This window comes from Mytilus edulis, chromosome 13, assembly GCF_963676685.1.
Source record: "Mytilus edulis chromosome 13, xbMytEdul2.2, whole genome shotgun sequence".
In the NCBI taxonomy this organism is placed as follows: Eukaryota; Metazoa; Mollusca; class Bivalvia; order Mytilida; family Mytilidae; genus Mytilus; species Mytilus edulis.
In genome coordinates this window covers 66785161-66798052 of record NC_092356.1, presented here as the reverse complement: position 1 = coordinate 66798052, position 12892 = coordinate 66785161, and the positions used below count along the sequence as shown (strand labels likewise).

Here is a 12892-nt window from a genome sequence, read left to right as displayed (position 1 = left end):
TCCAGTGATTGTTGTTGGTAGGTGTCTGTCTCAAACCAGCAACCAGTAGTGGTTATCTGGTACTAATCCAGTGATTGTTGTTGGTAGGTGTCCGTCTCAAACCAGCAACCGGTTGTGGTTATCTGGTACTAATCCAGTGATTGTTGTTGGTAGGTGTCTGTCTCAAACCAGCAACCAGTAGTGGTTATCTGGTACTAATCCAGTGATTGTTGTTGGTAGGTGTCTGTCTCAAACCAGCAACCGGTAGTGGTTATCTGGTACTAATCCAGTGATTGTTGTTGGTAGGTGTCTGTCTCAAACCAGCAACCGGTAGTGGTTATCTGGTACTAATCCAGTGATTGTTGTTGGTTGGTGTCTGTCTCAAACCAGCAACCGGTAGTGGTTATCTGGTACTAATCCAGTGATTGTTGTTGGTAGGTGTCTGTCTCAAACCAGCAACCGGTCGTGGTTATCTGGTACTAATCCAGTGATTGTTGTTGGTAGGTGTCTGTCTCAAACCAGCAACCGGTAGTGGTTATCTGGTACTAATCCAGTGATTGTTGTTGGTAGGTGTCTGTCTCAAACCAGCAACCGGTCGTGGTTATCTGGTACTAATCCAGTGATTGTTGTTGGTAAGTGTCTGTCTCAAACCAGCAACCGGTAGTGGTTATCTGGTACTAATCCAGTGATTGTTGTTGGTAGGTGTCTGTCTCAAACCAGCAACCGGTAGTGGTAATCTGGTACTAATCCAGTGATTGTTGTTGGTAGGTGTCTGTCTCAAACCAGCAACCGGTCGTGGTTAACTGGTACTAATCCAGTGATTGTTGTTGGTAGGTGTCTGTCTCAAACCAGCAACCGGTCGTGGTTATCTGGTACTAATCCAGTGATTGTTGTTGGTAGGTGTCTGTCTCAAACCAGCAACCGGTAGTAGTTATCTGGTACTAATCCAGTGATTGTTGTTGGTAGGTGTCTTTCTCAAACCAGCAACCGGTCGTGGTTATCTGGTACTAATCCAGTGATTGTTGTTGGTAAGTGTCTGTCTCAAACCAGCAACCGGTAGTGGTTATCTGGTACTAATCCAGTGATTGTTGTTGGTAGTTGTCTGTCTCAAACCAGCAACCGGTCGTGGTTATCTGGTACTAATCCAGTGATTGTTGTTGGTAAGTGTCTGTCTCAAACCAGCAACCGGTAGTGGTTATCTGGTACTAATCCAGTGATTGTTGTTGGTAGGTGTCTGTCTCAAACCAGCAACCGGTCGTGGTTAACTGGTACTAATCCAGTGATTGTTGTTGGTAGGTGTCTGTCTCAAACAAGCAACCGGTCGTGGTTATCTGGTACTAATCCAGTGATTGTTGTTGGTAGGTGTCTGTCTCAAACCAGCAACTGGTAGTGGTTATCTGGTACTAATCCAGTGATTGTTGTTGGTAGGTGTCTGTCTCAAACCAGCAACCGGTAGTGGTTATCTGGTACTAATCCAGTGATTGTTGTTGGTAGGTGTCTGTCTCAAACCAGCAACCAGTAGTGGTAATCTGGTACTAATCCAGTGATTGTTGTTGGTAGGTGTCAGTCTCAAACCAGCAACCGGTAGTGGTAATCTGGTATTAAGGCCAAACAACAACTTTTATCTTGTCTATCTTTTTACTTCTTTAAAGATAGATGTTTCATTGATTGGCATTCAAACCACATCTCCCTACATGTATGTTGATACTAAATTTCACTAGTTGTTGGTACAAATGTATAAGTGGTGTGTTGTACTGTACAATATTTTTACAATTCCTATTATCTTTTTGATTCATTACTGACCAAACTGCAAAGATGACCTATGATGCCTGACTATACTCAGTTTCATCCTGTATTTTTACATTATATAATTACTCACCAGGTGGACAATTATAGACAGGGATACAACGTTTCAGTTTGCCATTGATTATTCTCTCTACATATTCTCCATGTATAATGGTCAACTGTAATGTTAAATGTATAGTTTTCATTTCATTAATTATTGTACGTAAATATGTACACAAATGAAACAAAAAGAAAATTTGTTAGCATGTATTTAAACAACAGTTGTGCCATAAGCACATGATACCCCTGTCACTTTTTCATGTTTTTCAAAGAATAACATTTCTTATCTCCTAAATGTCATATCAGAAATTTATAAAAGAGATACAGGATGCTCACATCAATAGATATAAAGCAGTCCCCAAAGTTTCATTAAAACTACTCAAAGCACTTTTGAGTTGTTGTCAGAAAACAGGAAAATCTGCCTTTTTGAAGGTATAAACATGATAGAACCTTATAACTCAGAAACGTCAAATCTAAAATTTATGTAAATCAAAAGGTAGCTCTATTTCAATAGTTCTATAAATAATTCATCAAAGTTTCATGAAAACATGTACAGCTATAACATTGTTTAAGTGTTTCTGAGTTATTCATGTTATTGTTAAAAGCAATTTGGAGTTATTGTCCGAACAACACTAAATTGAAAACAAGTTCAATATACATGTATGTAATGTATAACTCTATATATATATATATATATTAACAAGTGACTTAGTCTTTAGATAACGTTCAAACCTATATAATATATGTGTGTAGTTATATATACCTGAATGACAACATAAAACCATAGAACAATCATTCTGGAAGCATAGTTACTTCTGTAGATTACATGTCACATGTTACTGAGGCATCTGAAATTAAATATTATCATTAATTCTAATATACATGTATGCATCAATTGGACATGCTTTGATACTATATATGCGCTTGAATTTTTACTTCATAACATTTTTGTTCGCTTTGGAGATTCCGTATATCGTCAAGTTATTGGAATTCCAATGGGGACTAACTGTGCACCACTTATTGCGGACCTGTTTTTGTATTGTTATGAATTACAATTTATGACTAAAATTAGCAAAGACCCGTTGAAACAACATTTGATACAAAAATTTAACAATACTTTTAGATATTTGGATGATATATTGCATAATTTGGCTCTCAATAATGAAGAATTCAGTATGTATACTAAGGAAATTTATCCTGTTGAACTTACTTTAAATAAAGCTACTACAAATAATGACCACTGCCCTTTCCTCGATCTTGATATCTATATCATTAACGGGAAGCTTAATACAAAAATGTATGATAAAAGAGATGATTTTTCATTTCCTATCATTAATTATCCATTTTTAGATGGTGACGTTTCCTTGTCACCATCTTATGGTGTTTATATATATCTCAACTTGTATGATTCACTCATGAATGTAACAACGTATTAGATTTTAGTGAGAGAAATTTATGTATTACTGAAAAACTATTACACCAGGGTTTTTGATATCACAAACTAGTGAAAACATTTACTAAATTTTATCATCGGTATAAGGAAATAATTCGTAAATATAACAACATGCAGACATCTTATACGTTCAGGTATTTCACATCCAATCTTTTATGGTAATATTCTTTACAAAGCAAAAAATGTCAATATTCACATCAAAAGCTTACAAAACCTTTAAACAGACTTATTAAGAAGGGATATAGTTACAATACTGTTGTCAGGTCATTAAAGATTGCATCAGTCAGGGGACTTACTTAAATGAGTGATTTTCTAAATCACTGATTCAAGTAACATTATTTCATAAGGTTGAAAGTAAGAGTTGTCTTTCTTTAATAATCACCTATTTAAGTACATGTAGTTCAAAATAATCACTAGAAGAAGTGATTTAATTTTACTGTAGCTTTAAATATAGAATACTAATGATCCAGGGACTAATTATGTTTCTAAACTTATCAGAATCAACATCTGTGTTGTCTAGGATGACCAGGTCATTTCAGGTGATGACCTTGTACTGAATCTAGGATAATGACATAAACATCACTTGTTTAAGTATCATACCTCAATTTCCTTCCCAAAAATCACTTCTTTAAGTATCATTTTTAGCTCACCTGGCCCGAAGGGCCAAGTGAGCTTTTCCCATCACTTTGCGTCCGTCGTCTGTCGTCCGTCGTCCAGCGTCGTTAACTTTTACAAAAATCTTCTCCTCTGAAACTACTGGGCCAAATTGAACCAAACTTGGCCACAATCATCATTGGGGTATCTAGTTTAAAAAATGTGTGGCGTGACCCGGTCAACCAACCAAGATGGCCGCCATGGCTAAAATTGAACATAGGGGTAAAATGCAGTTTTTGGCTTATAACTCAAAAACCAAAGCATTTAGAGCAAATCTGACGTCGGGTTAATATGTTTATCAGGTCAAGATCTATCTGCCCTGAAATTTTCAGATGAATTGGTCAACCCGTTGTTGGGTTGCTGCCCCTGAATTGGTCATTTTGAGGAAATTTTGCTGTTTTTGGTTATTATCTTGAATATTATTATAGATAGAGATAAATTGTAAACAGCAATAATGTTCGGCAAAGTTAGATTTACAAATAAGTCAACTTGACCCAAATGGTCAGTTGACCCCTTTAGGAGTTATTGCCCTTTATAGTCAATTTTTAACCATTTTTCATAAATATAAGTAATCTTTTAGAAAAATCTTCTCCTCTGAAACTACTGGGCCAAATTAATCCAAACTTGGCCACAATCATCTTTGGGGTATCTAGTTTTAAAAATGTGTGGCGTGACCCGGTCAACCAACCAAGATGGCCGCCATGGCTAAAAATAGAACATAGAGGTAAAATGCAGTTTTTGGCTTATAACTCAAAAACCAAAGCATTTAGAGGAGATCTGAAATGGGGTAAATATGTTTATCAGGTCAAGATCTATCTGCCCTGAAATTTTCAGATGAATCGGTCAACCCGTTGTTGGGTTGCTGCCCCTGAATTGGTCATTTTGAGGAAATTTTGCTGTTTTTGGTTATTATCTTGAATATTATTATAGATAGAGATAAATTGTAAACAGCAATAATGTTCGGCAAAGTTAGATTTACAAATAAGTCAACATGACCGAAATGGTCAGTTGACCCCCTTAGGAGTTATTGCCCTTTATAGTCAATTTTTAACCATTTTTCATAAATATAAGTAATCTTTTACAAAAATCTTCTCCTCTGAAACTACTGGGCCAAATTAATCCAAACTTGGCCACAATCATCTTTGGGGTATCTAGTTTTGAAAATGTGTGGCGTGACCCGGTCAACCAACCAAGATGGCCGCCACGGCTAAAAATAGAACATAGGGGTAAAATGCAGTTTTTGGCTTATAACTCAAAAACCAAAACATTTAGAGGAAATCTGACATGGAGTAAAAATGTTTATCAGGTCAAGATCTATCTGCCCTGAAATTTTCAGATGAATCGGTCAACCTGTTGTTGGGTTGCTGCCCCTGAATTGGTAATTTTGAGGAAATTTTGCTGTTTTTGGTTATTATCTTGAATATTATTATAGATAGAGATAAACTGTAAACAGCAATAATGTTCATCAAAGTAAGATTTACAAATAAGTCAAGATGACCGAAATGGTCAGTTGACCCCTTTAGGAGTTATTGCCCTTTATGGTCAATTTTTAACCATTTTTCGTAAATCTTAGTTATCTTTTACAAAAATCTTCTCCTCTGAAACTACTGGGCCAAATTAATTCAAACTTGGCCACAATCATCTTTGAGGTACCTTGTTTGAAAAATGTGTCCGATGACCTGGCCATCCAACCAAGATGGCCACCACGGCTAAAAATAGAACAGGGGTAACATGTAGTTTTTTGCTTATAACTCTGAAACCCAAATCATTTAGAGGAAATCTGACAAGGAGTTAAATTGTTAATCAAGTCAATATATATCTGCCCTGAAATATTCAAATGAATTGGACAACAGGTTGTTGGGTTGCTGCCCTCCAATTGGTAATTTTTAAAGAAATTTTGCTGTTTTTGGTTATTATCTTGAATACTATTATAGATAGCGATAAACTGTAAACAGCGATAATGTTCATCAAAGTAAGATCTACAAATAAGTCCACATGACCTAAATGGTCAATTGACCCTTTAAGGAGTTATTGCCCTTTATAGTCAATTTTTAACAATTTTCATTAATTTGGTAAATTTATGTAAATTTTTACCAAATATTTTTCTCTGTTACTAATGGGCAAAGTTCATTATAGATATAATTGTAAGAAGCAAGAATGTTCAGTAAAGTAAGAACTTCAAACACATCACCATCACCAAAATACAATTTTGTCATGAATCCATTTGTGTCCTTTGTTTAATATGCACATAGACCAAGGTGAGCGACACAGGCTCTTTAGAGCCTCTAGTTTTAATAACCCCCACTAATTTCAACACCCCCTAACAGTGAAATTTTTATCAAGAACAATAGAATTTTATTACATAACCTGAAAGATGAAACCTTGAACTTTACAGGAAAAATACTCCCACTGCTGGGAAAAATCTGTTAAGAAAGTATCAGTTCATTATGTACAATGTAAAGCCATTATTATAACATTCTTTCAACTAAAATAGAATATGCAGCTAAATGATAGCATCAAAGGCATAAACCTTGATACTTAAAAGAAGCAAAATTTTTTTTTCAATTTTACTAATGAAAAGATATTTTTTAAACCTATGCGCTTAAAATTTTGGTAAACTACAAAATCCCAATTTGTGACAAAACCTCAAATATCACTTATTTCAGTAAATCCCCTGACTGTTTACAGTGATTCTAGGTCCTTGACCTATCATTTGATACCAAACTACCCAAATATTTCATTTATTGACAAAGATACAGCTATGAGTAGGAACTATTTTGTTTTAAATATGCACTACTTGCTTGTACACGTATGTTCTTACCAACCAGGCTTGCATTGGTGGTTCTATACCTAAACAGTTTGTTTGAACACCAAAATTATAAAAAAAAAAAAGAAATAAAAAAAATAAAAATCTACATGTATTTCATTAAAAATACAGTAAGCTTTCAAGACATTAAACCTGATGATATACAATGATATAGGATAAATTAGGTAGACATCTAACCAACATTTAAGGCTAATAATTCTGACTGTTTGTGATTGGGTTTTTATTCCAACGATATTAAGTCTACTCTATAATTAATGGAAAGCATTATTTTAGAGTTCAACCCTCATTTTAAATTTTAAATTTGTGTCACTGTGAATATTGCCCATTGATTCTGGACAGCAATTTAATCTTTATTTCCAATTGAGAGACTAGCGGCCTTGAGACTGAGGTATGCAAATATTTATGTTAATTTTGGTATTGCACATTTAGTAGCCAACCATGATAACATTGGGAAATCACTTGGGAAATTAGCTTATGTGCATTGTAAATGAACGAGGTGCTAGATTAGATATTCATATGGACCAAGGGTCATTCAGCTCCGATACATGTAAATCATAGCGCCATACATTTTCTTGTTGATCAGATGACTATATTTCAAAATGAAAAACTTTAAAATGCAGAAATCTGTGGGTCACTGTAATCAAAGAGCTGAAAGCTCTGAAGAAAAATGACGCCACTGTCTCTAATATTGGGATAGTTTTTATGCAAGTCTTGATTTTCACATACCGTAATTAGTTTAACAATGCAACATGTCTCGTAAGCATATAATTGATATTCGTATATGTGTGTGTGTGAAGTGAAGGTGCCAACTGGCTGTTTTTTTTTAAGACAAATGAATAGGTCAAGACTACCTGAATTGTACAAATAAATACTGTAGAAAGGCTTCTATATTTCTCACTGGTACATAGGCTGAATCCGGGTCCGTTCGCGCCCATTCACGTTTGCGCCAACTCATGTTCGCCCCCTTTCACTTTCACACCCTACATGTTCGCAACTAATCTTAATTGGTTTTGTGTTTAATAACTCTGTAAGCAAGTGTTTTCTTATAAGTATAATTGTTGTCATTGTCTCAAAATAAAGTGAGACAGCATTTTTTTTTGTGTTGAATAAATCTTAATCATGTTTTGGATAGCGTATTGTTAAAGATAATAATAATCCTTTCTAAATAAAGTGGTATTTTGTCAACGTTTTATTTAGCGTGGAATAACTCTTAATCATGTTTTGGTTAGTGTATTGCTATACTTTGTTTCATTGACCTCTTTCATAATGAAGTGAGATTCTGACTATTTTTTTTTCTGTGTGTTGAATAAATTTTATCATGTTTTGGTTATAATAGTGGATTGCTATATTTTGGTTCCTATATTTTATTGTTTCGTTGTTTCAGATCAAAGGGCTTAAAAACAATTATCTTTTGTGTTTTTCCTTTAAAATCTTCAATGTTTTACTCATACCAAGCTATAAATACATTCAGTATTTACACCAAAGCAATTTAAAACAACAATCATGATTTTCCAATTATTCAACTTGAATTTGAATTAAAATTGGGCGCGAATGAGTAGAGTGCGAACGGACCTTGGGTGTGAACGTGCGAGGTGCGAAAGTGTATTGGGCGCAAACAGACCTGATACCACATAGTCTGAACCCCCTTCTCCCACAAAATATGAAGTAAATTAAAAACAAATTGTTCAGAGAACAATTGAAGTCTTTCCACTAGAAAAGATCTATTTTTATATTGAAATATGAAAAATCAGTTTAAAATGTTAGTTCCTATGGCTTTATGACGTCCTATTAACCTATGACCTTGACCTCAATTTCAAGGTCACAAACCATGGACCTTGAATCAAAATATCCTAGGTCTTTAATATGTTTGGTTAATGAGTACTACCACTTGACGCGTAATTTTAAATGTAAGATGGACAAAAACTCCCTTTTATTGTATGCGCAGCCTTTCAACCAAAATATACAAGTAAGGACATGTCGCAACTAATAATTTATGAAAAATTATTTGTCAAAATGTCATACAGTATTTGAAAAGAAGTGAAAATAAGCCAAAATCAAAATTTATAATATGACCTTGACCTTTGACATTGACCTCATTTTCATTTTTAGTACCAATGACCTCATGAAGACCCTAGGTCTCTATCAGTTATGGTTTACCAGTTGAAAATGCATATCGCTTGAATCAAATGAAAAAGGGGGAATAACTCTCATATGGAGTCCCCATAGAGCTATGGTTCAAACAAATATTCTTATCCTAAATATGTAACGAGCAATTTGGTAAAATAAAATCTTTTACGGTTACGAAGGAGAGGTGGCCACAAGAAAAACAGTGTTTGGGGAGATAACTCTTACAACGTAATGTATTTTGTTATAACTACATTTGATATATGTTTCATTATAATACTTTATTCTGATTGGCTAACTGCACATCACATGTTATTCCTCAAGCAATTGCATCACTCAATAAAACTTTTCATTCATGATAACACGTGGTCCCACAATAAAGTGCACAGATGAATTGAATAAAAAAGTTAAAAAATTCGTGTTTTCATGATCCTAGCTAAAAAAAAGTAATTATAAGTATTGAATGTTTCTTTTTGTAACCTCATAGGGTTGCAAAAGCGTTGACCGTGTGCACATTTTTAGAATGAAGCGCTTACGCTTACGCGCTTCATACAAAAAGTACTTCGGTCAACGCTTTTACACCTCAATGAATTTACAAAAAAAAAGCATTCAATACTTAAATGCAGTTGTAAATTTTTAAAGCAAAAAGAGTTAATACTAACTTTCACTTTTTTGGATGTTCATGTACATTTTGTATGTATTTATTTTTCTCAACTACATGATTTTTTTGGTGTATTTTTAATGATATATATGAGTAGTCCAAATAATTATTACATCTGGCAAGGCTTTTTAAATTTTATTCTGGGACACCTTACGCCTTCTTAGGAAGCCTTCCTACGAACGTCTTAGGAAGGCGTCCCAGAAAAAAATAAAATAGCCTTGTCAGACGTCATTATTATTTGGACTAATACATGAGATATTGGATATTTTTATGCATTATTTAACCAGTTGAGTCTTTTACAGGATTGTTTGTTTAATGCTGTTTAAACATTACTGAAAAAAACCACCTTAAATTTGCTAATTATTTGGCATGAAAGTTTGATTTATTGAAAGGGACTCATAGTTTTCCATTTAATTTTAATAATTGTCTAATGGTTAAAACAATAGCTTCGTTGTTTACTTTTATACACAACAACATATTCACTTTGGTTTCGTTGTTTACCTAATATTCACTATGTACTTGGTAACAGTTATTAATTAATTGAATAGAAAATATTATAATAAATATTATTGGAAGCCGAATTGACGTCAAATAGGTGCCGATTTGACTAGATGCGAATTTAACCAGGTGCCGACTTGACTTGTACGTTTCAATTCCTCTGCGATCGTTTGCGGTATTTTCTTGAGAAAACCTATTTTCCATCATCAAAGAGAAGAAGAAACTGCTTGAAATGATTCCCGAACGCTTCGTGATTGTTAAAATAAGTTTAATTCACTCAAAAAACTATTTTAAAACTTGCGATGTTTAAACAGGAAGTTTCAAAAGCACGTGTAAAAGAAGAAATTAACCGGTGAGAGTGGAAATCCGTACATAACATATATCACTATAGTACGACTTTTAAAGCAAAACAGTTTCATCCTTTTGTAAAACAGTCTTTAATATACCTATCACATTAATGTTTGAAGGGTCTTAAGCTTATTCAAACCATATAAGTCGGTATGAAACACCAAAACGGAATGATAATAACCGATTACGTTTTGTAGTTTACAAAATTCTGGACTGGTTCCTGTCAAACTACAACACTTTGTTCGACTGTAGTGGAATACAAACAGGAACCAGTTAGTTTGTAAACTGGTTCCTGGCTGATTACTACACAATGCTCATGCATATTAATGATAACACAAGCACATTCCAGTTTGTATTGAAATTAGTAAATACGAAACCAAGCGCGGTAGGCAGAGAAATCAGGTCGGCAGTTATGGAACAATGACTGCGTCATTTTCCAAAAACTGTCAAATATGAGAAAATAATGAGTGGCAGGTAGATCAAACTTAAATTAATGAAGAAATTAACAAAATATAAACAAATTGATGAACAATGTATATAGATCTGTATCTGTCAAGACAGCTCCACAAGCATGACAAGCAACAAAGTTTAATAATAAACAGGCAAATATCCACTTATTGATATGGGACCAGCTCTGACGTCCCATGCCACCAGTGTGTGAGAGTAATCTAGGACTAGACATAAAGCATGTAAAGGGAGGTGGCTCAAAACAAGAATCAAGAGACCTCAGACATACTGAACACATTTTTACAAATAAGCAATTAACAAATTCAGTAATCAAATGCGTAATGAGAAATTTGCTTTATTATTTAGAAATGTAGAAACACTATAGAATTAAATATTTAATTTCGAAACGAAAAGTAACATTATTTAGCTCAGAAAGGGAGATAATGACAACTTGACTAGGATACTTGGTCAACAAATGTTCAAAGTTATTGAATTAGACTAATATGTAGTTATATACTTAATAAGAAATATAAGTCTTCAATAAAAACTATTGTATAGGGCGGTGAGCCATTAAAATACTTACAAACACTTAACGATTCATCTTTCAAAGTGCAATGAGTCCGATAAAAGAAAACAGGCTAAGGTCAAGGTAAATAAAGATACAACTAATTACCCAAAAGTACCAATAACCCAAATGAAAAAGAAGAACAAAAATAAACAACGGTCTACACATATATTTAATAGCAAAAAAACAAAAAAAAAAGTGTAAATGTTTCGACTAATTAATTTGGATTAGAAGGAGGACATTAAAATCAAATAACTTAATTATTTATAAAGCAGCAAAAGTGATTTTATCTTTCATAAATAATTTTATATGTAACGTGACGGTACCCAAATTGCACCTATTTTGACAGTTTTTTCACCTACGTTTTTTTATGATCAAGAAAAAAATGTCTATACTGTGTTTATTTTGTAGCCCTATCCTTCTTGATTGTATAGGTACACCAATTTACATTTTAATCCATATTGAGTCATTGAAAAATGGGTTTGAATCAACCTCCAAACTATCCATGATTCTGTAATGAGGAGTACCCAAATTGCATCCATGCTTAGATTCACATCGTCAAAAGTGTAATAACCGGGCTTTTGTTTAATTTCTTCAAATATTTTGAACAATTGGATATTTTTCCATGCTTACTCTTCATATTTTACGAAATGGATACTTATAATATTTTGTATTTGCTAATTTTAAAAAGATGACGTTTTGATGACGTCGCATGGTGACGTTTTCGTACATTTTGCTTTTTCAGTAAACAGTTCATCTGTTGATAAAAACTATGAACGTTTTGTGTATATCTAAATATGTTTACCTATGTTGAAAGACGTGCATAGTATCAAATCATAAAAATACAAATTGTTTAGTCTCTAGGAAATCTTGTCACGGAAGATTTTTGTTGCTATTTTTTTCTAAATAGGTGCAATTTGGGTACTCGGTGCAATTTGGGTACCCTTACGTTATACACGTATGAGTAAATGCCTCCGATATCCGATATCCGAAGAACCACTCAAAAAGTGAGCTCGAAAGCTATCGGGATTAATGGAGATGGGTCACTAACGTATATTTATACGACACCGGGAAGTCTGTTATTACTTTTAGTTTATCACCCATTATTTCATATCGGTTGAGAATAAGATACTCTTATTGGATAAAAAGGGGTCACATTACATTCATTATTCTTCAGTAATAAATTCCATCGGTCATTAACAGAAAAAAAACGAACCAGAAAACCGGTTGTTAACGAAGTTTTACATGATAATGACCGGTGGGCGTGGTTTCTGTCTGATAATGACCGTTTGGGCGTGTTTTCTCTGTTAATGACCGGTGGGGCGTGGTTTCTCTGTTTAGAGAGATGCACCTTTAATAAAACCTGTTCTTATTTTTAATATTATATTTACGTTGTTGAATTGTTTATTATATGTTTTCGTTAATTATAAAATTAAAGATAACTTGATTAAGTATTTATACGTAGGATTCGAACCGCGATGGTACTCCGAA

The 12892-nt window shown here is 33.8% G+C and overlaps 1 protein-coding gene across 6 annotated transcripts in view; it reads right to left on the bottom strand.

Moving 5' to 3' along the window:
- The window catches only part of LOC139500695 (uncharacterized), a 31676-nt gene extending 20171 nt beyond the window's left edge, over positions 1-11505 (bottom strand). The window contains exons 1-3 of one of the 6 annotated variants that reach the window (XM_071289500.1): positions 11420-11505; positions 2588-2697; positions 1859-1943 (exon numbers count right to left, since the gene is read on the bottom strand). In XM_071289500.1, coding sequence (XP_071145601.1) covers positions 1859-1943; positions 2588-2620 — 118 coding nt within the window. In that variant the 5' untranslated portion in view covers positions 2621-2697; positions 11420-11505. Of the gene's footprint in view, positions 1-1858; positions 1944-2587; positions 2737-11404 lie in introns of all 6 variants that reach the window. The other 5 variants (XM_071289501.1, XM_071289503.1, XM_071289502.1 and 2 more) reach the window with 5 other exon arrangements.
- Positions 11506-12892: the final 1387 nt, after the last annotated feature.